The sequence below is a fragment of the Phocoena sinus genome, chromosome 14 (genome assembly GCF_008692025.1).
Source record: "Phocoena sinus isolate mPhoSin1 chromosome 14, mPhoSin1.pri, whole genome shotgun sequence".
NCBI lineage: Eukaryota > Metazoa > Chordata > Mammalia > Artiodactyla > Phocoenidae > Phocoena > Phocoena sinus.
Genome location: NC_045776.1, coordinates 74659283 through 74682212, shown reverse-complemented (window position 1 = coordinate 74682212; position 22930 = coordinate 74659283). Strand labels below are relative to the sequence as shown.

Sequence of the window (22930 nt, the reverse complement as noted above, 5' to 3'; positions counted from 1 at the left end):
AGGCCCGGGCTATCTGGATGATGAGATTTTTCCAGAAAAGGCATTTTTAAGCAGTAGCCTCTGATTTTTTAAATGCCGGCAGTGGGGATTTCCCTGGTGGTCCAGTGGTTAAGACTTTGCCTTCCAGTGCAGGGAGTGCGGGTTGGATCCCTAGCCAGGGAGCTAAGATCCCACATGCCTCACGGCCAAAGAACCAAAACATAAAACAGAAGCAGTATTATAACAAATTCAATAAAGACAAAAAAAAAAAAAGCGCCAGTAGTGAATTAAAAAATATATTCTTCAACTACCTGGACACCGAATAAGGCTAATGTGAGGTTGCTGGTTTATGACCTCAGGACCCCTGAGCTTTCACGGTGCTAAACCAGGGAGAAGTTGTGGGCAAATTGATATCCAGAGCAGGGGCAGAGTGCAGCCTGAAACCCTCCCTCTTCCTCCTGGAGTTCTCTGCCTGCCCCGCCCTCCCCTGTGGGCAGCTGTGACCCACACCCAACTGTCCTGGTGGGTGATGTGTCCATCGCAGTCATGGCAGCTTCTGGGCTGGGACCGAGGGAGATGCAGCCCAAGGTCTGGCTTCCCACCGAGGCTAAAGGAAGGAATGGTTACGTGCTGACACCCAGCCTGTGTGTTCCCCTCGTGGAAACGGCACCTGCAGCATGGACACGCACCCAATGGCCCTGGGTAAAGTGAAGTTTATTTGTAGGCTGTGGTTTAAAAGGGTTTTTAATTTTGAAAAAGTGTTAAAGCCATGAATCGCAGGGCTCCACATCCCAGGGGCTTCCAGGCCAGCTCTCGAGTGAGAGGTAAGATCTTGGTGAGGGCAGGGGTCTGGGCAGGCTGTGGGGAGGGACTCATTTCTTGCCCTTGCCCTTGCCCTTGCCCTTGCCCTTGCCCTTCTCCTTCACTCTGCTCTTGCTCCGCTTCCTCTTCTTGGACCTGAGCATGGAGCGGACCAGGTAGCCCCTCCACAGGGCCTGGATGAGCATGGCAGCCCGCACCATGTGCACCATCTCCTGCTCGGCTTCCAGCCTCTTCTTGGCCTTGATCTCCTGCTCGGCCTGGATCTGGGAGAACTCTTCCACCAGCACGTCATGCCGTCTCTTCAGCTCCTCCAGCTGCAGCTTCTCCTCTTTGTGGATGACATCCAACTCCTCGTACTCATCCTGGGGTGACAGGCAGGGGGTAGGGGTCTCCAGGCACAGAGCACCGCCTGCCACCCTCTTCTGTTCCCACCCTTCCTGAAGGCGCTTCCGCCCCCAGCAATACCGCCTATGCTAAGCCTTTCTGCATCTGAGGCCCAGATGAGAATGGGAGAGCTGATGCGGTCCATCTGAGTTTGCGGTGGGACCCAGCTGAAATAGGTCAGGAAGGAGGAAAGAACACGGCTCGTGGGCTGGGCAGGCTGGGCTTCCAATCCCAGCTCAGCCACATCTCGAGGGGCTTCACCTTTCAAGCCGTCATTTTTCCTCATCTGAAACATGGGGACAATTCCAAACCCAGGAGCAGGGGTGGGAGCTATTTCCAGGTTTAAATGACAGGATGGATGCAACGTCCATCCCCCCCGCTCCCACCAGGCATCTACCAGAAGAAAAGTACTTCCAGAGGACACAGAGCTAAGTGGACTCGGTCTCTGCCATCATTCACCCACCACCCTCATTGGGAACAGAGAAACAAGAGCACAGCCTCCCCCTTCATAGAGCACTCAGGATCAGACAGCACACCTGATGTTGACCACACAGAGGCTTATGTCACTTCCAGCGCTCACCAGGCCTCCCCGCCCCAAAGTCGGGGCTGTGGGCCACCGATGTTATCACAGAGCTGGGTGGAGGCTTAAGGGCACCCCGTTTTTAGGCTACTATTCCCTGAGCACCTCCTCCAGGCCAGATCCTGTGCTGTACAAGCACCTGTGACAACGGTGACTCGTTAAATCCCCACCATGGTTCCAGCGTGGGTGTTACTGTGATCACATGCAGAAATGGGCTCAGAAAGGTCAAGTCCCTTGCTTAGGGTCACACAGCGAGTAAGTGCCACTAGAGTAGACCCTCCAGATAACAATGGGGACTTTCTTGACCGCTGGAGCCCAGCACTGGGCACATCTAAGCACTCGGTAGAAAGTTCCTGAGTGACTGAGTGAAGTGGTGGAGGTGAACGCTTGAATCCCGTGGGGATGAGTCCCGGCTTAGGGGGCTGCTAGCAGGAGCTGAGCAGGAGGGAACAGGGAGTCTGGGATATTGACAGTAGATGGAGCCAGGATCTTCGGGCCTGGTGTCAACCACATCTTAGTGGCTCGCAGCTTCTGGCTCCTTCCTTTCCCACCACTCCCCTCACTGCCCCAGGCTAGACAAACCCTTGAGCCTAAGGAAGGGGCAGGGAAGCCACTCTGGAGAGGCCCAGAACTTGGCATAGACCATGGACCATACTAGGGCTTCTCTTCTCCACCCCTCACCCCCATTCCTAGAGGATCTTGGGAAACACACTTGAGAGAGACTTAGGCAGACAGATACCTGCTTTTCACTCATCTCCAAATCGTATTTCTGGATCCAGTTCTCAATTTCCGTTTCCACTTTATATTTTTTCTAAAACAAATTCAATTAGTCATTGTGTGATGGACTAATATTAACAATAAAAGGCACTCAGCCTACTCTGCATCAGCAGGCCCTGCCTCATGCCTCGCCTCCTGAATCCACATCACAAGGTATGTTCTCCATTTCACAGGCAAGGACACAGAGGATCAGATGTGCTAACTCACTTGGCCCAAGATTACAGAGCTGATGGGTGGTAGAGCTTGGATTTGAAGCCAGCAGTCCAGCTCCAGAACACTGTAGGCAGAGGGAGCAGCAGGTGCAAAGGCCCTGCGGTGGGAACAAGCTGGTGATGTTTAAAGGGTAGGAACTGAGCCAGTGTGGCTGGAATGGCGTGGCCGGGGAGGAGAATGGTCCCATTTAGCTCAGAGTAAGAAGCTGTGTCACAGAGGGAGTGTCAGCAGTGGAAGGAGTTTGGTTTCTAACGTAAGGGAGAGTGGAAGCTGTTGGGTGGATTTAGATACGGTGGAGGAACGTGATCTAATTTTGTTTTTAAAAGGTCAGCTCCTGTCCATACAGTGGAATGCTATTCTGCCATAAAAAGGAGTGAAGTATCGGTAAGTGCTACGTGGATGAACCTTGAAAGTGCAAGGCTAAGTGAAAGAAGCCAGACACGAAAGACGACATACTGTATGATTCCATTTACGTGAAGAGTCCAGAATAGGCAAATCCATAGAGACAAAAAGTAGATGAGTGGTTGCCAGGGACTGGGGGGAGGGGGGTGGAGAAGCTACTTAATGAGTACAGGGTTTTATCTGGAGGTGATGAAAATATCTTGGAACTAGATAAAGGTTGTGGTTGTCCGACATTGTGAATATACTAAGTGCCACTGAATAAGTTTAAACGGTTATATTTTATGTTATGTGAATTTCACCTCAATTAAAAAGAAAAAAATCAGCTCCTTAGTCCTACAGTGCAAGAGTTCGTAACTTGGGCACCACGGATGGGCTGGCTTCAGGGAGCCTGTGACCCAAGAATTGCCCCCCACCATGGGTATGTGCTTCTGTGCCTTTTCATGGGGGAGAGGCCCGGTGCTTCCATTAGATGCTCGAAAGTGTAGTGAAACAAAAACAATCTGAGAACAAGTGTTAGAAAGGGTGTCCTTTGTGAGGAAAGGGATTCGGAAGCAAACTGGGTGCATGCTGGGCCTGGGTCCTGGCTGAGACGATGGAGAAGGCAGATGAAAAAAGGATATTTATTGAGCACCTACTAGGTGCTACCAGCTGCCTACCCATCATCCCATCTAATTCTCATAGCAGCTCATTAAGGCCTATTCAATCACTTTCACTTCAAAAATATGAAAACTAAGGCTCGGAGGGAGTTAAGAGATTTGCCAGAGGTTTCTGTGCGCCTTCATTTCCTTTGCAGGACAGGTGGGTATCATCCTCCTTGTGGGGCCCAGAGGAGTTCAGGAACTTGCCCAAGGTCACAGAGCTGGCCTGCAGCAGGACCTGATCTCTCTGCCCCCAGCCCCTGGCCTGTGTGCTGCTCCCTCCCGCCTCCCGAGGGATACTGCGTCCATCCTGGGCTTCCCTGCACCCTTCTCCCCAGGGAGCTGCGCCCCGGGCGGCTGGAGCAGCCCTGCCCCCCACCCCAAGCCCTGCGCCTGGCCCTCCCTTCACCTCCTCCCCTGCCCCAGTGGCCCCATTGCCCCCACCGCCCCGCTTCCCCGGGGCACCTTCCTCAGCGCCTGCTCTGCCTCCCAGTTCTCCACGACCAGGCTGTTGAACTGGGCCTGCAGCAGCAGGATCTCCTGCTGGGTCTTGGCCACCCGGGCCTGCGAGGCCCGGAAGTCCGCCTTCTGCTGCTTCTTGGCCTCCTGCTTGGTGCGAAGGAGGCTGTTCTCTGAGAGCTTGGGCAGCTGGTGCAGGTGGTTTTTCAGTTCTTGGATCACGAAGTTCTCCTTCTCCACCTGGGCCAGGAAGAAAAGAGGCTCCAGGATACCTCCGCGATCATGAGCCATCACTGGAGAGGCTGGCGTGAGCCACCAAATCCCAGCCCTGGCCCAGGAGGACGGGGACAGCCCGCCTAGAGACCGGGAAATTGAGGCTCGGGGGCGTTGAGTCTGTCTGGGGTTGTGCAGCTGAGATGGAATTTGAAGCCGGGTCTGTCTGATCCAGACAGGCTGTCTGGCCACCGTCCTCTGTTTCCCGGCGTGAGCGAAGTGTACAGGCGCGCCTGAGCGGGGTCACAGGAGGAGAGGTCTGCGACAGCGCGACGCTCCTGCCGGGGCACAGCAGGGGAGTGCCTAGTTGCCAGGGACACTTGGCGCGATGCATGAAAGTGTGAGATAAACACATGCAGCAGGGATTGCCGCCCCTCCCCCCACTCTCCCCTTGAGGGCCTGGCTTGGCTCCTGACCCTCAGTCGGTACTAAAGCAGGAATTGGTTGTAGTGAGGTGGATGGACCTAGAGTCCGTCATGCAGAGTGAAGTAAGTCAGAAAGAGAAAAACAATTACCGTATGCTAACACATATATATGGAATCTAAAAAAAAAAAAAAAAAGGTTCTGAGGAACCTAGGTGCAAGACAGGAAAAAAGACACAGACATAGAGAATGGACTTGAGGACACGGGGAGGGGGAAGGGTAAGCTGGGACGAAGTGAGAGAGTGGCATGGACATATGTACACTACCAAACGTAAGATAGATAGCTAGTGGGAAGCAGCCGCATAGCACAGGGAGATCAGCTTGGTGGTTTGTTAGTGACCACCTAGAGGGGTGGGATAGGGAGGGTGGGAGGGAGATGCAAGCAGGAGGAGATATGGGGATATATGTATATGTATAACTGATTCACTGTGTTATAAAGAAGAAACTAACACACCAGTGTAAAGCAGTTATACTCCAACAAAGATGTTAAAAATAAATAAATAAAAATAAAATAAAGTAAAATAAAACAGGAATTGGGGTTGGGGGGCACCGCTGTTTCATAAATGAACTCCAAAGGCTGATCACAAGCGCTAGGGTGTCCCTCTGAACACACCGGTGCTGTGGCTGGCTCAGGCCAGCAGCCTCGGGCTGGGGGCAGCTGGCAGCAGGGCCGCAGCGGGTCTGAGCTCACTTCCTGTACTCAGGGAGTGGGAGGCGGGGTGGGGAGGGGTTTGAGGCAAGCCTGTCCTGTGGGCAAGTCTTCAGCCTTCAGGGGTTGGGTTTGAAGCAGGCATTAGTATTCGCAGTCAGAGCTTTTCTTGTGGACCCCTCAACATGCCTTATTGGTGTCATCCTCTCATTTTACACTGAGATCCAGTGACCTGATGAAATCTGCCCACCTGGCAGAAATGGAATTTGACCCCAGATCTGTCCAACTTGGCAGCCCCAAGCTGTTTCCACTACCTGAATGAGACCAGCAAAGCCACTTGGAAGTCCTCTTCCTTTCCCTAGGTGACACCCCTCCAACCTATGAGTGGTCTCCCCTGAGCACCCAGGAGCCTGTTATCTCTCTACTCAGCAGATAATTACCTTGTCCCCCTTTTTGTGCCAGGCCCACTAGGGACCCAGTGGAGGGCCAAGAGAGACAAGGTCCCTGTTCTCTTGTGGGGGAGCCAGACCCCAATCATATCATCAAATCATCACACAGTCATCAACAAACCCTGATGAATGCTGTACAGGACAAAGTCGGAGAGAACATAAGGAAGGGGGGACCCCCCGAGCTAGTACATCAGGGAGGGAGGGTGGCCTTGATCTCTCATCTATCACAGGGCGATGAAAATGTGACAGTGCTGGCTAGCTGTCCCCCAGGGCCTGTTCTCCCCAGAAAGGCTGTAGAGCAGGATGTTTCACTGGGAAGGTGGCCCCAGCTACAGACCACTTTCCCAGCATCTCTAGCACTGGGTGTAGCTAAGAACTATATGAATGCTGCTTCTAGGTGATGTCCCAAAAGGGTAGGACAAAGTCCCCTCCTCCCCTTTCCTCCTTCCTGCTGGCTGGACCAGTGGTGACATGACGGTGGAAAGCTGGAGCAGCCTTCTGGGTCCATAGTTAGAAGTCCCATGTGGGGGACAGCAGAGAAGCCAGCAGCAAGGAACCTGGGCCCCTGAAGAGTTTACGAAGCAGAGCTTCCATGCCAGCTCTCTGTTAAACAGAAATACATCACCAGCTTGACTAAGCCACTATTATTTGGGGTCTCTGATTTAGCAGCCAAACCTATACTCATACGCCACTTCCCAGGGACTTTGCTAGCTGTTAGTGCGAAAATGTGTGTAAAGAATAACACATAGGGGCTTCCCTGGTGGCGCAGTGGTTGAGAGTCCACCTGTCGATGCAGGGGACACGGGTTTGTGCCCCGGTCCGGGAAGATCCCACATGCCGCGGAGCGGCTGGGCCCGTGAGCCATGGCCGCTGAGCCTGCGCGTCCGGAGCCTGTGCTCCGCAAAAGAAGAATAACACGTAGTATGTGTCTTGTTAGGTTGGGATCATGTTATCCTTTCCCCTCTTAAAAATTCTTCTAGAGCTTCCACCCCTCCTACCTGCCCCTTACCCTCAGGACACAGACCACATTCCTCGATTAGGCCTCAAAGGCCCTGTGTAATCTGCGAGCAAAGCCTTAAATTAAGTATTTACTACCCAGCCTTGGCCTGGAAGGTCTCTCTCTACCTCACTCGCCTGGTTCACTCCCTCTCGTTCTCCATGTCTTGGCTTCAACGTCCCTGAGTTCCAAGTTCAGGTCTCCTATAACACTCTCTTATAGCACCCTATACTTACCCTTCCTTGTACTTCTCAAAACTGTAATTAAATCAGCTCTTTAAGACCTACCTTCCCTATCATGAACTCCATGAGGCTGGGACCATGTGGACTCATCATTTATAAGACCTGGCACCTGGTAAGTGCTCAAAACAATACTTATGGAGTAAATGAATGAAAACAGCTATTTAAATCACGGAGGAAAAAACCCAACTGCCAAAAGATTTGGGCTCCTCCCTGGGGCTCCTTCTATAACCTGACCAATGCTGTGCAGTGATACCTCTGCATCCCTGTTCCTCACGCAGGCTGCCAATTCATTTTCCAGAGTATCGATGATTTCTTGGTTCCTCTGATTTCGTCTGGTGATGTCCTGGATGAACTGAGTCTTGTCTCTGGCTTCCATGGGACTAGTGAGTAGCTTCTCAAACAGGAAACCTCGGAGTTCTACCAGGCTATCAATAAAACTCTGGGCTTCCGCACTTCTGCCCAGGGTCTGCACCTGCAACAGACTGGCAGCCTGGGGGTTACCGAGCAGGAGTCTCACGATGTTCTTGGTGGATCCTTTGATCTGCTGCATAAGGGGTGGGAGGTGGGATTTCTGCACCTCTATGGAGAGGACACGGTCTTGGAACCACGGTTCATCCTCGAACTCTTCTTCCTCCTGCAACTGCCTTTCTTCCTCCTGCAGGTAACTGACGCGATCCAGGAGGATCTGGCAAAGGTCCTGGTGCTCTCTCACTGCTTTCATGATGTCCTCCCCCAGCATCCCCTCCGAATTCTTGGAACTGGATGCCACGTATGACAGCAGGGTCACCAACTCCACCTTGTGAATGGTCTCGTCCAGGACGGACATGATCCTCTTGGTCTCGATGGTGGTGAGTTTGGTCTCGGTAGGAGGCAAGGGTTTTGGCCGGGTGGTGGAGTTTTTGGTTGTCTGTGCTATCAGCCTTACTCTGTTGACGTCAGGGTCTTGGTAGAGAGGGGCCACGGCAAGGACGTCCAAAGCCATTTTATGAGCGGTCTTCTTCGCCTTTGTACGCCCTGAGAGATTGAGACTTTGGTAGACTATCTGGGCTTCCTGCTTTTATTGTCTCTGGCAACCCTGAAAAAGGAAGGAGTAGGTAGTCAGCAGAGTCAGGCTGACTTCGGGATGGCTGGTGTGGCCACAGCAGCCGTAAGCTGTGGACGTGGAGAGTTTGTCTTAGGTGCTCTGCAGCCTTTACACAGAACCTCTCAAGGAAAGCCGCGTTTAGCTTTGTAACAGTGCTCAGGGCCCCAAGGGTAAGGGACCATGTGTGGAGCTGGGTCTCAGGCACATGTGTCAGGCAGGGACCAACTAGGAATACAGACATCATTCTAGGTATTCAAACACAGCAACCAGTTACGTGGGTGATGGAAGAATTGAGAGGCCAATCAGGGGAAGGGAAAGCCACCCAGCGATTGTCAATGGCAGGAAACCACGAAGGAGGAGGAAGCAGTGGGTTTGGGAATCAGGGCCACCCAGGGGAAGCTGGAGCCACAGCCATTTCCTGTCCAGGAGTCACTATAGCCCCAGTGGAGCTGTGGCCACTGCCGGAAATGCAGCCCAAAGCAGAGAGAAGAGGAGAAATCTGGTTTCTCCCTTTGTCCAGCCTTCCAATCTAACACCAGCACCTCCCACTGACCAAATCCAGTGGGAAACCAGCGACAAGGGAGCCTGGGCAATGCAGCCTGCAGGGGTCAGCAGCTGGAGACAGAGCAGAAGAGGGACAAGCAATGGTGCTGAGAGTGAACAGCATGAGGACCAGCACAGCGCATTTGCATTGGCTTTTAAAAACGGATTAAAAAAATCGGGGTGGAGGTCTTCCCTGGTGGCGCAGTGGTTGAGAGTCCGCCTGCCGATGCAGGGGACACGGATTCGTGCCCCGGTCCGGGAAGATCCCACATGCCGCGGAGTGGCTGGGCCCGTGAGCCATGGCCGCTGAGCCTGCGCGTCCGGAGCCTGTGCTCCGCAACGGGAGAGGCCACAACACTGAGAGGCCTGCGTACCGCAAAAAAAAAAAAAAGATCATCCCTGTAGTCATCTATTCAGGTATTTATTGAGCCCCTGGGGTTATAAAAAAGATGCAAGGTATAGTTCCTGTCCTCCCAGAGTTTACCTTCACTTCTTCTCAGCTCAAATATTACTGTCATAGTGAGTGCTTTAGGGGCTCCCGATGTAAAATATAAACCCTCTCCTTCTCCCCCACCCTCCCAGTCCCCTTATCCTGTTTACTACTTTGAGATATGAAACATGCACACACGAGGGTTCAACAACTACAGAAGGAAGGGGATAAAGTTGTATTCATAGAATAGATGGTATTATGACCAGCCATCAACACCAGAGTGGGGGCTTTGCAGTTTATCTTGTAGGAAGCTGGGATCCATTTTGATTTCAGGAAAAGTGTAACAGGATAAAATTAGACTTTGAGAAAGATCTGTTGTAATGGGTGACTTATAGAGGAAGGGCTGTTGGCAGGCAGATCAGGTGGGATATTGTAAACCTTCCACCCGGGCCTTTGCACATGCTATTTCTTCTTCCTGAAACACTCTTCTCTCTCCTCCTTGCTAAGTTAATTCCTTATACTTAGATCTCATTCAAGTGTCTCACTTCTTCAGCGAAGCCTTTCCTGGACTTCCAGGTTGGGTCAGATTCTTTTTATAGGTTCCCATAAGGCCATGCGTCTTTGTGGCAGGCACACCCCCCCAACTCCAATTCCCTCTTGTTTGCCAGTACTATAGAGGCTGGAAATACTGCCCACCTTCTCAGATTCCTTTAGAGTTAGCAGTGGTTATAAACACAGTTCAAACCAATGAAATCCAACGAAATAGAAGGATAAGTTTTCTAGGGGTTTCCATGAAAACTTATACCTTCCTGACACAAAAGACAGACATTGTTGGCTTCACGTCCATTCCCTGAACTTGGGCTTAATGCTGGAGCAATGGCAGCCACTTTGTGAATGAGAAGGAAAAATTAAGAGAATTGTTGGAATGCTGTCCCTGATGTCACTGAGCCACTGGACCTTCCAAGTGTCCATCATCCTTGACCCAGATGACTGTGATAACCTCTTCACTGTTCACCCTACTTCCACCCTCCTGCCCCACAGTCTCTTCTCATCACAGCAGCCAAAGGGAACCTTTTAAAATGTCAGATCTTTTCACTCCTCCACTCAAAACCCAGCTCACAAGAGCTGATTGCTAAATTTTCAGGATATTTGTGAGTTGGTTCTTAAATCATTGGTAGCTTGAAATCAGCCATGGTGGGAGTATTTACATCATGGAAATTGACAAATCCTACAAATCAGCACTGCCTCTCCACCAGACTGGTTGTTAAACATTTACCAGCACACCATGGCTACAATGGCTTCCCATCTACTCAGAATAAAAGCCAAAGTTCTTACAATTACCTATAAAACCCTGCATAATCTGGCTAGTGCTACCACTCACTTTCTTATGCACTCAAGTTGACCTTTTTTTGTTGCTGTTGTTCCTTGATCGTGTCAGATATGATCCAACTTCAGACAGGGACTTTGCACTTGCTGTCCCTCCTGTCTGGAATACTCCTCTACATATCTGCAGACCGTGTTTCTTCACTTCTTCTCGGCTCAAATATTAGTGTCATAGTGAGTGCTTTACTGACACCCGATGTAAAATATAAACCCTCTCCTTCTCCCCCACCCTCCCAGTCCCCTTATCCTGTTTACTTTTTCCAGAGGTTAATTTTCACCATATGACATCTCTCCATGGACCTCTTTATTTATTGTCTGTCTTTCCCCTCCTCTAAAAAGTAAGCTCCAAAGAAGGTAGAGGCTTTATCAATTTTCATGACTACTGAATTCCCAGCACTGAAAAAGACTGATATTCACCTTGGGGAGAGATCTGTTGCCACCACTACAGGTTACCTGGGCCATTTCAATTTTCATACTCTGTCTGTGGACGTGAGAAACGTTTTGATGAATGAAGGACAGTTTTGAGCTTGGGTGGGGATGGGAGAGAATGGTGGGGCCCTTGAGAATCTAGGGAAATTGGGAGAGGAAGTTTAGAAGGGAGGACAGAGACTTCCGTTTTTTTTTTGTTTTTTTTTTTGCGGTACGCGGGCCTCTCACTGTTGTGGTCTCTCTCCCGTTGCGGAGCAGAGGCTCCGGACGCGCAGGCTCAGCGGCCATGGCTCACAGGCCCAGCCGCTCCGCGGCATGTGGGATCTTCCCAGACCGGGGCACGAACCCATGTCCCCTGCATCGGCAGGCGGACTCTCAACCACTGCGCCACCAGGGAAGCCCCTAGACTTCAGTTTTAAACTCATCGAGCTACAGCTGCCATAACTGGAGTAGACAGTGGGCAAGGATGTCTCGGCCTTCCCGTGACCTGTTTGCTCTTCGTCAGGTGACAGCACCCCACTTTTCCTTTGAGGAACTCACCCTCTCTCTCCCTGTGTGTGGTCTTGGTGGGACTGCCAATCAAACAATCCTGGTCTCTGCCTCCTAGGAACCCTGAAGAGTGACTCATGGATGAGAAATGGCAGGACCTGATTCATGCCAGTGATGGGTTCCTGAAGATTCTGCTACCAAGATCCCCAGAACTTCCTTGGCTGCCGTCCTGTCTGAGGGCTGGATCTTCAGCTTTTCCTTCACCATTTTGCTTAGCCAGGGTTAGTTTCTGTTGCTCGCGATCAAAGGACAAAATATGCTAGGCAACTGACAACACAATATCTAGGGGGCTCCAGGAAGACCTTGGGAATGGAGATACGAATGCAAGGGAGGAGGAAGCGAGGTATGAAGCCACAACAGACACCTGTTCAGCAAGGCAAAGAGTAAGGAAATCCAAGGAACACCTAAAGTAACAAAGAACAGGAAGAAAGGAACCCAGATCAGGTGCTAACGAGGCTTTGTTCCTTGGCCAGGAAAGATGGATCCCTCGGGCTTCCCTGGTGGTGCAGTGGTTAAGAATCTGCCTGCCAATGCAGGGGACACAGGTTCAAGCCCTGGTCCGGGAAGATCCCACATGCCACGGAGCAACTAAGCCCACAAGTCACAACTACTGAGCCCACATGCCGCAACTACTGAAGCCCATGCGCTGGGAGCCCATGCTCCACAACAAGAGAAGCCACTGCAATGAGAAGCCTGTGCACTGCAATGAAGAGTAGCCCTCTCTCGCCGCAACTAGAGAAAGCCTGCACGCAGCAACGAAGCCCCCAATGCAGGCAAAAATATAAATAAATAAATTTATTTAAAAAAAAAAACAAACCAGAAGCCTCTGGGGGCTGAGGACTGGGGCAGAAGGGCATTATCTTGCATCTCCTTGATTCCCACCTGCTTCCTGTTCCCCAATCAATCTCGTGAGTTCCTTAAGGCTTTTCCTGAAAATAACATTTTAGAGACAGCCATGGAGCTTCCTCAGCCTCCCCGGGGAATGAAGGATCTCTGCCCCATGGGCCACAGAATGAATGTGAACCAAGTGTTTAATGAACTCACTTCTCCCCATGGTCCCCCAAGGCTCTCAGGCATAAATCAAAACTCTGAAATTCTTTAGAGATTGCGGCTGCAAATGCAACGTTATGGGAAATGTTTCCAATTTGCTTTCAGCCAAATTACCTCTTTGCTTTAAAGGGCAAACTTGTTTTCTTTGATTATGATGACGCCCATCAGTTCCTGACAGCTCATTTGGGTGAACAAGAAAAAGCTGGTGGAACTGGAATTGGGGGAAATGCATCTGACTGTGATTACAAAAACAAACAAAAAACGAACTAACTCTTGAGAACTTACTATGTACTGACCACTGTTCTAAATGCTTTACACAAATCAACTCCTTTAATCTTCACAACAGCCTCCTGGGGTTGGTGTTTTTATTATGTCCATTTTCCAGAAGAGGAAAGGAAGGCAGAGGGAGGTTAGCTGTTTCTGCTAGTTTACAGCATGTAAGTCACAGAGCTGGGATTTCAGCCCAGGCAGTCTGTCTTAGGAGTCCGCATCCCATAACCACTATTCTGTCTAGCCTCTGGATTTTAAGATTGGCTTCTATGGTGGAAAAATTAGCATCATGATCTGTAGACTAATTCTTTGCTGGTCCAGTTTCAGTGAGTCCTGTTAAGTAGAGGCGTAGAGAAGAGATGGGTTCACAGCTCGATTCCTATAGCATTCAATCTATTTAACAACTACAAACATGATATGCATATTTGTTGTTATACGTGCATATATAATATAATACGTTATATTATATTGCATTACTTCATATTATATTATACTACTTATAAATATAAATGCTAGACTTGATTCACCTTTCTTTCTAGTGCCTCACAGTCTTCCTCCCGGTGTCACGTTCCCATGGGTACACCTGGGATTAGACACAGTTCACAGCACAGAGCTGCCACCCCATTGCTTTCTCCTCACTTAAGAAAGCTTATCAGGAATTCTCTGGCGGTTCAGTGGTTAAGACTCGGCACTTTCACTGCCATGGGCCTGGGTTCGATCCCTGGTTGGGGAACTAAGATCCCACAAGCCACGTGGCAAAAAAAAAAAAAAAAGCTTATCAGAATGCGGGTGAAGGAGGGAGAGGGATTAAATTATTTTAGGGTAAGCTTTGAATCATCTCTCATTGATTTTTTTTTTTTTTTGCGGTACGCGGGCCTCTCACTGTTGTGGCCTTGTGGCCTCTCCCGTTGTGGAGCACAGGCTCTGGACACACAGGCTCAGTGGCCATGGCTCACGGGCCCAGCCGCTCGGCGGCATGTGGTATCTTCCCGGACCGGGGCACGAACTCGTGTCCCCTGCATCGGCAGGCGGACTCTCAACCACTGCACCACTGGGGAAGCCCTCTCATTGATTTTTATATTTTGGAGTCAATCATTCATTCACATACTTTGGAACTTTATTATCAGCGAATTACCAAGACATACCTCGTAACTGATCACGACATGGGGATTGTTGGAGCAGAACTGATGGGGCAAGAAAGATGCCTTCATGATGGCTGGTTCTAATTCAGTGTTGCCCAAATCTCTCTCGCTGGAATGCCACCTTTGTGATTTCTGCCAAATCTCTAGACCAAGCTGTACTATTATCAACTCAATTGTTTTCTTTAAATACATGTTCATGTTCCTCCTTAAGTACTTTTCCTTAAAAAGGAAACTTTATACCTTGCTATAACTGGAAAATGTTTCACTTTCATGAAACAGAAGATAACAATGTCTACATCCTGGTGTTATTTCATTCCAGCTAGATACTGTGACCCAGGAAGGATGGGTCTGAGACCAGATCTCTGTCTTGCTAAAAAAGCAAGATTAGCAAGCGGTAGGGAGATGTTAAAGACACACTAAGAAAAAGAGAGAAGAGACAAGGTACTAATACCAGGAAAGAAAGAGGGGCCATTACTACTGATCCCGTGGATGTTAAAATGATAACAAAGGAATATTATGAACTTTATGGCCATCAATTTGATAACACATTGTGGATGTTATAATTTGCTTAGCTGATTTCATGTGCTTTTGACGGTTCTGCCATGTCTCTGAGAGGCACAATTCTCACCCACCCCACGACTTCAAGACCTACACTCCGTGCTTTCACCTGTATCCTGATGTTCTGCTTATGACTCAGAGGAGTCCTTGATGGCTAAGGGACTCTTGGTCGCTTAGTTCCGATTCCTCCACCTACCTGCTGGGTTACTGGGCAGAGGTTTTGCCTTCGAAGCAGCAGCATTTTTCCTTTCAGCCTCAGGAAGATCCAACTGGCCTGTGAACCACCCAGCTAGCTTTTTTTCAGAACGCTCTAGGCTTTATGTGAGCCTTCCAGGTCTACAGTGGGGAAGGTGAGGGGCTGGAAAGGGCAGGACGTTCATGATGAAGACTGCTATCTCCCAAGCAACTATCCTACAGTAGGCGCTCAGGAAAGCACTATTGAATAAATGGAGAGATGGCAAACCCAGCTTCAACAACAGCCCTGTTTCCTCACAGGGTGATGTTGGCATCATAGGATAATGTTATTTCACGAAATATGTTCTGTCCTGAATTAGAACCAGAAAATAGTGTCACATTTCAATAGTAAAAATGGTGGGCCAAGATCTGGCCTATATGGGTTGTTTCCCATCCCTGGACGCAGGGCTTGGAATTTTAAGGTAAAAGATTTAAATATATTTTGTTTTCTCTTTTTCATGGTTTAGTTGCATTTTTTCTCCTATCACCACTTATTTTTGTTGTTGGCTGCGCCGTGCGGCATGCAGGATCTTAGGTCCCCGACCAGGGACCAGGGATCAAACCCGCACCCCTTGCAGTGGAAGTGTGGAGTCTTAACCACTGGACCTCCCGGGAATTCCCTCTATCACCGCTTCTGAAGTATTACCCAATCCTATCTTGTCCTTTTAGAGAACCCATGTTTCATGGATGACATTTGGCTTGCAGAAGGTTCCGGGGCTGGAGCTGAAGCAGTGAACACCGGAGGTATTAACAGACTGGATTGCATCGGTGGTGATGGCTCTGTGGCCGCAGGCTCCAGTGTTATCCTGTGCTTTGGCGACAGAGGACCCTGAATAGTGACTGAGGTTGGGAGGGAATGTGCTCCCAGGGACAGATTTCTAAGCTGCTGATTATAATGAACAACTCTCTACTGGCCACTGGCCACGGCTATAGCCCTGGGCAAATTCACTTGACCTCTGGACTCTCATCTCTGAAGCTGAATGGGAAAACATGAGCCTGCTGCCCAGTGATTAAGTTTGTGGGTTCCCATGTCAGGCAAACTTGAAGTTCAATCCTAGGGGATCAACACTTCCTTGCTGTGTGGCTTTAGGCAAGTCAATGAGCGTCTCTAAGCATCTTCGGCTTCCTCGCCTGTAATGTGGGGACAGTAACAGAACCCACGCTTGATAAAACTGTTGTGAGTGTGAAATGAAGTCCTGACTCAGTCATGTTGAGATTTTAGGATGACTTCCAAAATGACACAATTTAATATTAACATTTGAATACTTTTTAAAATAGAACATGTATTTTTCCAAATATGATATATATTTGTTTTTGTGCAGAAAGGTTTACAAAGAGCCAACATGGATCCATTTTTTACTCCTTTTTACTATTTCTGTTTTTAATTTTGCAGGTTTCTGCATTACTCATGACTTTCAGTTAGTAATGGAGGAGGACAGAGATCCCTTGAACTGCTCACCATTTTCCAGACTCTTCCCCCTTACAAATTAATCCATCACAATCCTTAATTCCTCTTTTGGCAGTGTGGTTTTCGATGTGTTTATTTCTGGTTATATCCAACTGTGGATAGTATCACTTAGGTTGTTTCAGACATAAGGAAGAATTTCTTAGCAGTGAATTTAGATTCTTCTAAAATAAACTTCCCCCACTTAAATATATATATGTATTTAAATTGTAATCTTAGCAAATGTAAAACACTGGCTTTTCCTGACTGACAGATCACGTTGTGGGAGAGTCTTTTTTATACCATGACCCTTTAGTGAGTGGTGGAATCAATTTGCCTGTTGAGACTAGCATTAAAAATAAATGAAATAGAATAGAAAATATCACAGTGCACTGCATGTAGTAAGTATTCTTTTGTATTTAAAGAGGCGTCTGCTGGATCAAGGAGGAAAATATATTTCTTTGTCTGGCTTGTGGTTAAAAAAAAAAAAAGGGGTTTCCCTGGTGACGCAGTGGTTAGGAATCCACCTGCCAGTGCAGGAGACACGGGTTTGATCCCTGGTCCGGGAAGACCCCACATGCCGCGGAGAAACTAATCCCGTGTGCCACGACTACTGAGCCTGCGCTCTAGAGCCCGCGTGCCACAACTACTGAAGCCCACGCGGCTAGAGCCCGTGCTCCGCAACAAGAGAAGCCACGCAATGAGAAGGCCGTGCACCGCAACAAACAGCAGCCCCCGCTCGCCGCAACTAGAGAAAGCACGTGCGCAGCAGCAAGGACCCGACGCAGCCAAAAAGACGAAAACAAAAACAACTTGTGTTCAAAAGCCCCCATATTGAAGGCATTTGATTGGTCATAGGATATAACCTGCTGCGATTATTTGAGAGCTAAGGTCAAAGAGATACTTTTCCCTGATGCTCTGTATTTCAAATGGTCTTGATTTTCAATCCCTTTTACTTTCAGTTCCACTAACTAGGGCCTGAAGGGAAAAGGTGTGTGCTGACATTTTGGGTCAGATAATTCTCTCCTGTGGAGGCTGTCCTGTGTGTTTGTAGAATGTTTAGCATCATTCCTGGCCTCCACCCACTTGATGCCAGTAGCACCCTTCTCCCACCATTAGCTCTGATCAGTTGGAGATGAAATATCTCTAGACGTTGCCAAATGTCCCTGTGGAGTGTGGGTGGGGTGCTCCTGGTTGAGAACCACTGGTCTAGACCACAGCAGCTTGGCTTCCCTGTAAAACTCCTGGCCTCCCCCATGCTAAGTCCAGTGCTCTATCCAGATTCAAAGGAAGGCATGCCCAAGCCTAGCCCAGCTCTGTCTGACGAGCCGACCTCAGCACCATCTAAAGCCACCATCGGTTACAGGATCAAGATCAGATTCACAAGTTGGGTCTTAGGAGCCCTGGGTGCATGACTCTCTCCTGTCAGGGGCTCTTGGAATAAGTCTAGGCAAGTCCCTTATCTCCTTGGCACCTGGTGACACAACACCTGTCTTAGCCACATCAAAAGGGAGCTGAGTGGAGAAGGGATGGTTTAATAGACAGGAAAGCCCTTTGGAGAGTTAAAAGCTCTCTTCAACGGGGGGTGATGATGATGATTATATGGTGAGGGATAAATCACGTAGTGCATCAGCCTCATTGCCCAGAGCTCTTTTCTCCTAGGGAAAAAGGGAAGTACATGTGGGGAACTTAGCAACTGAGTAGGCAGGAAAGACTCACCCCTTTAATTCAATTTTTTTTTTTTTGGCCAAGCCATGCAGCTTGCAGGATCTTAGTTCCCCGACCAGGGACTGAACCCGTGTCCCCTGCAGTGAAAGTGTGGAGGTGTGGAGTTCTAACCATTGAACTGCCAGGGAATTCCCTATTTTTTTTTTTTTTTTTTTTTTTTTTTTTACTGTAAATCAAGTGAAAATCCCAAGCTAAAGCTCTGGCATTTATATCTAACCATGCCTGGAGTGTGTTCCCAAGGGATGCCTCTCCCTGAGCCAGGGCAGAGGTCTGGCTGGGATGCCTGGGGCAGCCTATCCAGCCTGGAGGCAAGGATATTGATACTGACTCTGCAGCCTCTGTTACTGTTTCTTTCAATCAAAAGGCTTGGTAGAGGGTGAAGCCTGGGAAAGGGAACTGTGGGATAGGTTTTTGCTTTCTACTAACAACTTTATAATATTCAGAAAAGGCATGAACAGTGACCTCAGAACTTACCCCTTCTCACTCTTGACTTCCCCACTATTTTCTTCTTTAACTATTTGGAATTCGCCAGTGAAGACACCTAGCACTGGGCTTTACTTTGAGGGAAGATTTGGGTTCTTTTGGCCACGCCGCACAGCTTGTGGGATCTTGGTTCCCAGACCAGGAATCGAACCCAGGCCCATGGCAGTGAAAGTGCTGAGTCTTTACCACTGGACCGCCAGGGAACTCCTGAAGACTATTTATTTCTAATTCAATCTGTTTACTTGTTATAGGTCTATTCAAAATTTCTCTTTATTCTTGGATCAATTTTAATAATTTGTATTTCTAGGAATTCACTCATTTTATCTAAGTTGTCTTTTTTTGGCATGAAGTTGTTTATAATATTCCTTATAATTCTTTAAGTTTCTGCAGTTCTGATTTTGGTAATTTGTGTCTTTTACTTTCTTGGTCAGTCTAGCTATATCTTCCTGATGTTCTGACCTTCCTATCAATATAAAATGTCCCTCTTTGTTCTAGTAATATTTTTTGTCTTAAAATCAATTTTTTCTGATAGCAATACAGCCTCTCCGGCTCTCTCATGCTTACTCTTTGCATGAATTCCAATTTTTTACTTTCAACTCCTTTGTGTCTTTGAATCTAAGGTGAGTCTCTTGTAGGCGGCATATAGTTCAGTCTCACTTTTTAAATCTAGTCTGGCAAGCTCTGCCTTTTGATCAAAGTGTTTTTTCCATTTACATTTAATAATTTACATTAAATTATTCAGATAGTTGGATTTACATCTGCCATTTCCCTATGTTTTTTTAATCATCTCATCTCACGTTTTGTTCCTGTGTTATTTCGTTAATGCCTTTTATTGTGTTAAATAAATATTTTTAGTCTACTCTTTTGATTCTTCTGTTGATTTAAAAAAATTTTTTTTGAGTTGTTTTCTTAGTGGCTGACTTAGGGATTATATTGTGCATCTTAATTTATCACAGTCTATTCTGGAATACTAAATATTTTCTAGTTGATGGGTCATTGTTATCCTACATTTTAAAAATTATTTAAACATGGCTTCCTTTAGTTCTTTGAACGTATTTATAATAGCTTCTTTGAAGCCTTTGTCTGTTGTATGAAGCCAACATCTAGGGACACATAGAGACACTTTCTGTTGACTGCTTTTTTTTCCTGAGTACGTTTACACACGTCTCACAATTTTTATTGAACACTGGAAATTTTAGAGGGAAGATTTTTTTTTTTGTAGCAACTCGGTATTTTTTTCCTCCCTAATGATTGTTGTTCTTGTTTTGCTTGGGTGTTTGGTAATTTACTTCCTGGACTAAATCTGTCAAGTCGGTCTCCTCCACAATGTGCAGCTACTGATGTCTCTGCTTAATTGTTTTTTCATATTTTTATTTTTAAACCTGGCTTCCTAGGGGTCCCCTCTGTATCCACATAGTTTAATATTCAGCCAAAAGTCAGTGCGAGGTTGTGCTCAAACTTTGAGCCAGTAAGGCTTCTGTTCTCCCATGGAAAGTGCAGCACGCACTCAGCACATCTACACAGGCTCCAACGGCCAGGGATTAAGTGGCTTGGGCCTGCTCTGGTCTCTGCTACACATGCGCATAACCTCTAGTCAACCAAGACATACACAGAGCTCATCAGGTCCCCTACGGCTGCCTCACTCCCCAGGAACTCCAAGCTTTCACTCCATTGTTTGTGCCAAATAGGATTACAACCTTGGACTGCTAAGAGCTGCCGCCTCCCCTATTCTCTCCCCACCAAGATTGCCACTTTAGCCAGTACTCCTTCAAACCAAGTGAGCCCCATCAGACAGTAACAGTGAAGCTGTTGGTATTCAGGGGGCTACCCACCCTGGTTGAACTATTATGCCCATAGAACTGGGGGTGGGGAAATCAGAGCAGTCTCAGGTAAGTATAGCACAAACCTGGAGTTCGGTGGTTTTACGAATAAAAATTCTCAGTTTGTTGTATGACTTCGGTTGATTTTCAGTGTGCTAACATAGCACTAGATGGTTTTGTCCAGCTTTATAGTTGTTTTTAAAAATTATTATTGTGGTAAAATATACATAACAAAGTTTACCATTGTAACCATTTTAAATTCAGTGGCATTAAATTGTTACATTCACATCTATGTGCAACCGTCACCACCATCCACCTCCTCCAGAACTTTTTCATCATCTCGAACTGAAACTCTGTACCTATTAAATAACTCCCCGTTTTCCCCTCCCCCCAGCCCCTGGCAACCACTATTCTACTTTCTGCCTTAGTTAACCCTCACAACAAACCCTTTGTCTTAAGTATGTAAATGAAATCATATTTCAAGGACGGGGACGGGAGTTAAGTTCTAAAGTTAGCACAAAAGGCCAAAATTGGTATAATCAAAATTACCTGATTTAAACACTCACTTTCATTGGACGCTCACCCTGGGATGTATATATAGGCCGTTGGGTGGAATGGTAGCGGACTTATAAACTACACTCTCACTCCCAGCACCTGTGTTTGACTTGAAAGTAGTTAACTTTGATGCGACTCCACTTGACTAGTATCATCCACGTTTTACGGATGAGGAAGTGGACAAGTGGAGGGGCAGAGTAGAGGATGCTCAGTAGTCCTTGCAGGGGGTTGAGAGGGAGGTCCAAACTGAGGCAGGGGCTGGAGAGCAGGATCCTGAGTCGGGGACGGGCTCACGGTGGGGGACTACTGATACCTCAGAGAGCCAAAGGATTGAGGGCTAGACCCCATTCAACATCTCTTCATCATTCCCAGCCCTTCCCCACAAAGTCATTCACCTGCTCCGAGGGCTTCAGGTTTTTCTATCCGTGGTAACCACCGAGGTGACTGCGTTGCTAGGTTACCGGCCAATCTCAGAAGGCGGGACTCAGCGTCTGATTGACTTTCTTTTTCACCATTAAATTCCTTATTCCGCTCAGTTCGTTCCACCTCCTGAGGACTTACCAATCAGAAGCACCGTCTCTATAACCCTCCACCAATTGGAAGACTCGGGCCTCCCTCTGGGTTGGGCTGACCGAGTAAGGCGGGGAGAAACGGAAGGGAAAGGGGCGGAGCTTATTCGTTCCGCCCCTTCTCGAGGAGGGAGGCAGGGAGTCCTGCTTTAGCAGCAGGCAAGAACTGGGAAAGGACGTAAGACTTGACCAATCAGAGCTCACCATAACAGCTGAGGTAGCCAATAGGCAGCGGTGAAGGGAAAATGGGGCGGGGCCGGTGGGGTGGAAGGGACAGTAGGCGGTGGATGGGAGAGCTGGCGCAGCTGCCGTGGTGGCAGCGGCTGAAGTGGCGGCGGCTGCGGCGGTCGCTGCAGCTGCAACAGTTCCGGGCTCGTGGCTTTGGCGGCGGCGCCGGAGGGCTGGGCTGCGCGGTGCGGACCCCGGCGCGCGGTCCGGGTTGCTGGGGCGGCGCATGTAAGAATTCAGGGGGTGTGAGGGTTGGCCTGATGGAGAGGGCAGGGGTCAGGGGTCAGGGGGCTCGGCGTGAGGGCATTGGAACGTGGGAGGCGGGCAGGTAGGGCCAAGAGGGCCTGCGGCGAAGTCATCGCCGCTTTTCTCTCCCTCCAGCCCTGGTTGCGGGGACCGCAGCGTAGGGATCGCCCGGGGAAGCCCTGGGCGGGGAGAAGGGGCGCAAGGACGAGCACGTGGAGCAGGCGCCCGCACTCCTCTTCGTTACCCTCCTCCCTCGTCTGCTTGTCTCCCTGGCGCCCTCAGGCGACCCACCCCACAAGAGCCTGCCTGCCCTCTTTCCCTAGGACCTGTCCCTAGGGGTGACCCTTCCCTTCTGGCTCCTCAACAGAGGGAGAAGCACTGTGACCCTGGGCAAGGGCTTCCCTTCTCTCCTCTGGGCCTCACTTTTCCCTCTCTGTAAAATAATGGCTTTGAATTCAGATGAGGGGACCGTCTGGGAAGAGATGAAGGGTAATGGTTAAGTGGGGAGGGTCCCTGAATTCAGACTGCCTGGGTTGAAATTTGGACTCTGTCACTTCCTTGCTGTTTATTTACAAGAAGCAGGTTAAGTTAACCCTGCTAAGACTCAGTTTCCTCATCTGTGAAGTGGGGACATTAGCTAAGTAAGATTTCCTAACAGCAGTACTATTCACATTTTGAGCCACCTATTGCTTTGTTGTGGTGGGTCTCACCTGTGTATGGTAGGATGTTTCCAGGCATCCCTGGCCTCTACCTACTATTACCCACTACTTGTGACAATCAGAAATGTCTCCATACATTTGCTAATGTGTGTGTGTGGCAGGGGAATCACCCCAGCTGAGATCCACAGAACTAATGCATGCATTGCAAGCAACCAGTCATATATTATACAGTTAAAATAA

At 48.7% G+C, this 22930-nt stretch overlaps 2 protein-coding genes across 3 annotated transcripts in view; one reads left to right on the top strand and one right to left on the bottom strand.

Moving 5' to 3' along the window:
* Positions 1-707: 707 nt before the first annotated feature.
* On the bottom strand, positions 708-21509 carry IQCD (IQ motif containing D). Its single transcript, XM_032602770.1, has 5 exons — positions 21384-21509; positions 7540-8361; positions 4261-4494; positions 2505-2576; positions 708-1163 (listed from the first exon to the last, which is right to left on the bottom strand). The coding sequence occupies exons 2-5, from the start codon at positions 8266-8268 to the stop codon at positions 852-854; spliced, it is 1347 nt and encodes a 448-aa protein (XP_032458661.1). The 5' UTR covers positions 8269-8361; positions 21384-21509; the 3' UTR covers positions 708-851.
* A 321-nt stretch (positions 21510-21830) lies between these two features.
* The window catches only part of TPCN1 (two pore segment channel 1), a 61491-nt gene continuing 60391 nt past the window's right edge, over positions 21831-22930 (top strand). The window contains exon 1 of one of the 2 annotated variants that reach the window (XM_032653883.1): positions 21831-22013. The gene's annotated coding sequence lies outside the window, so the exon portion shown is untranslated. The remainder of the gene's footprint in view (positions 22014-22930) is intronic. The other variant, XM_032653885.1, reaches the window with a different exon arrangement.

Bases quoted from the DNA above. Each gene is read 5' to 3' on its own strand.
- IQCD (XM_032602770.1), bottom strand. From the start codon at position 8,268: ATGGCTTTGGACGTCCTTGCCGTGGCCCCTCTCTACCAAGACCCTGAC. The intron at 2,577-4,260 runs GTGCCCCGGGGA...AATTTGTTTTAG, and splicing joins CAGAGCAGGCGCTGAGGAAG to AAAAAATATAAAGTGGAAAC. The intron at 1,164-2,504 runs GTATCTGTCTGC...CTGTCACCCCAG, and splicing joins TGGAGATGAGTGAAAAGCAG to GATGAGTACGAGGAGTTGGA.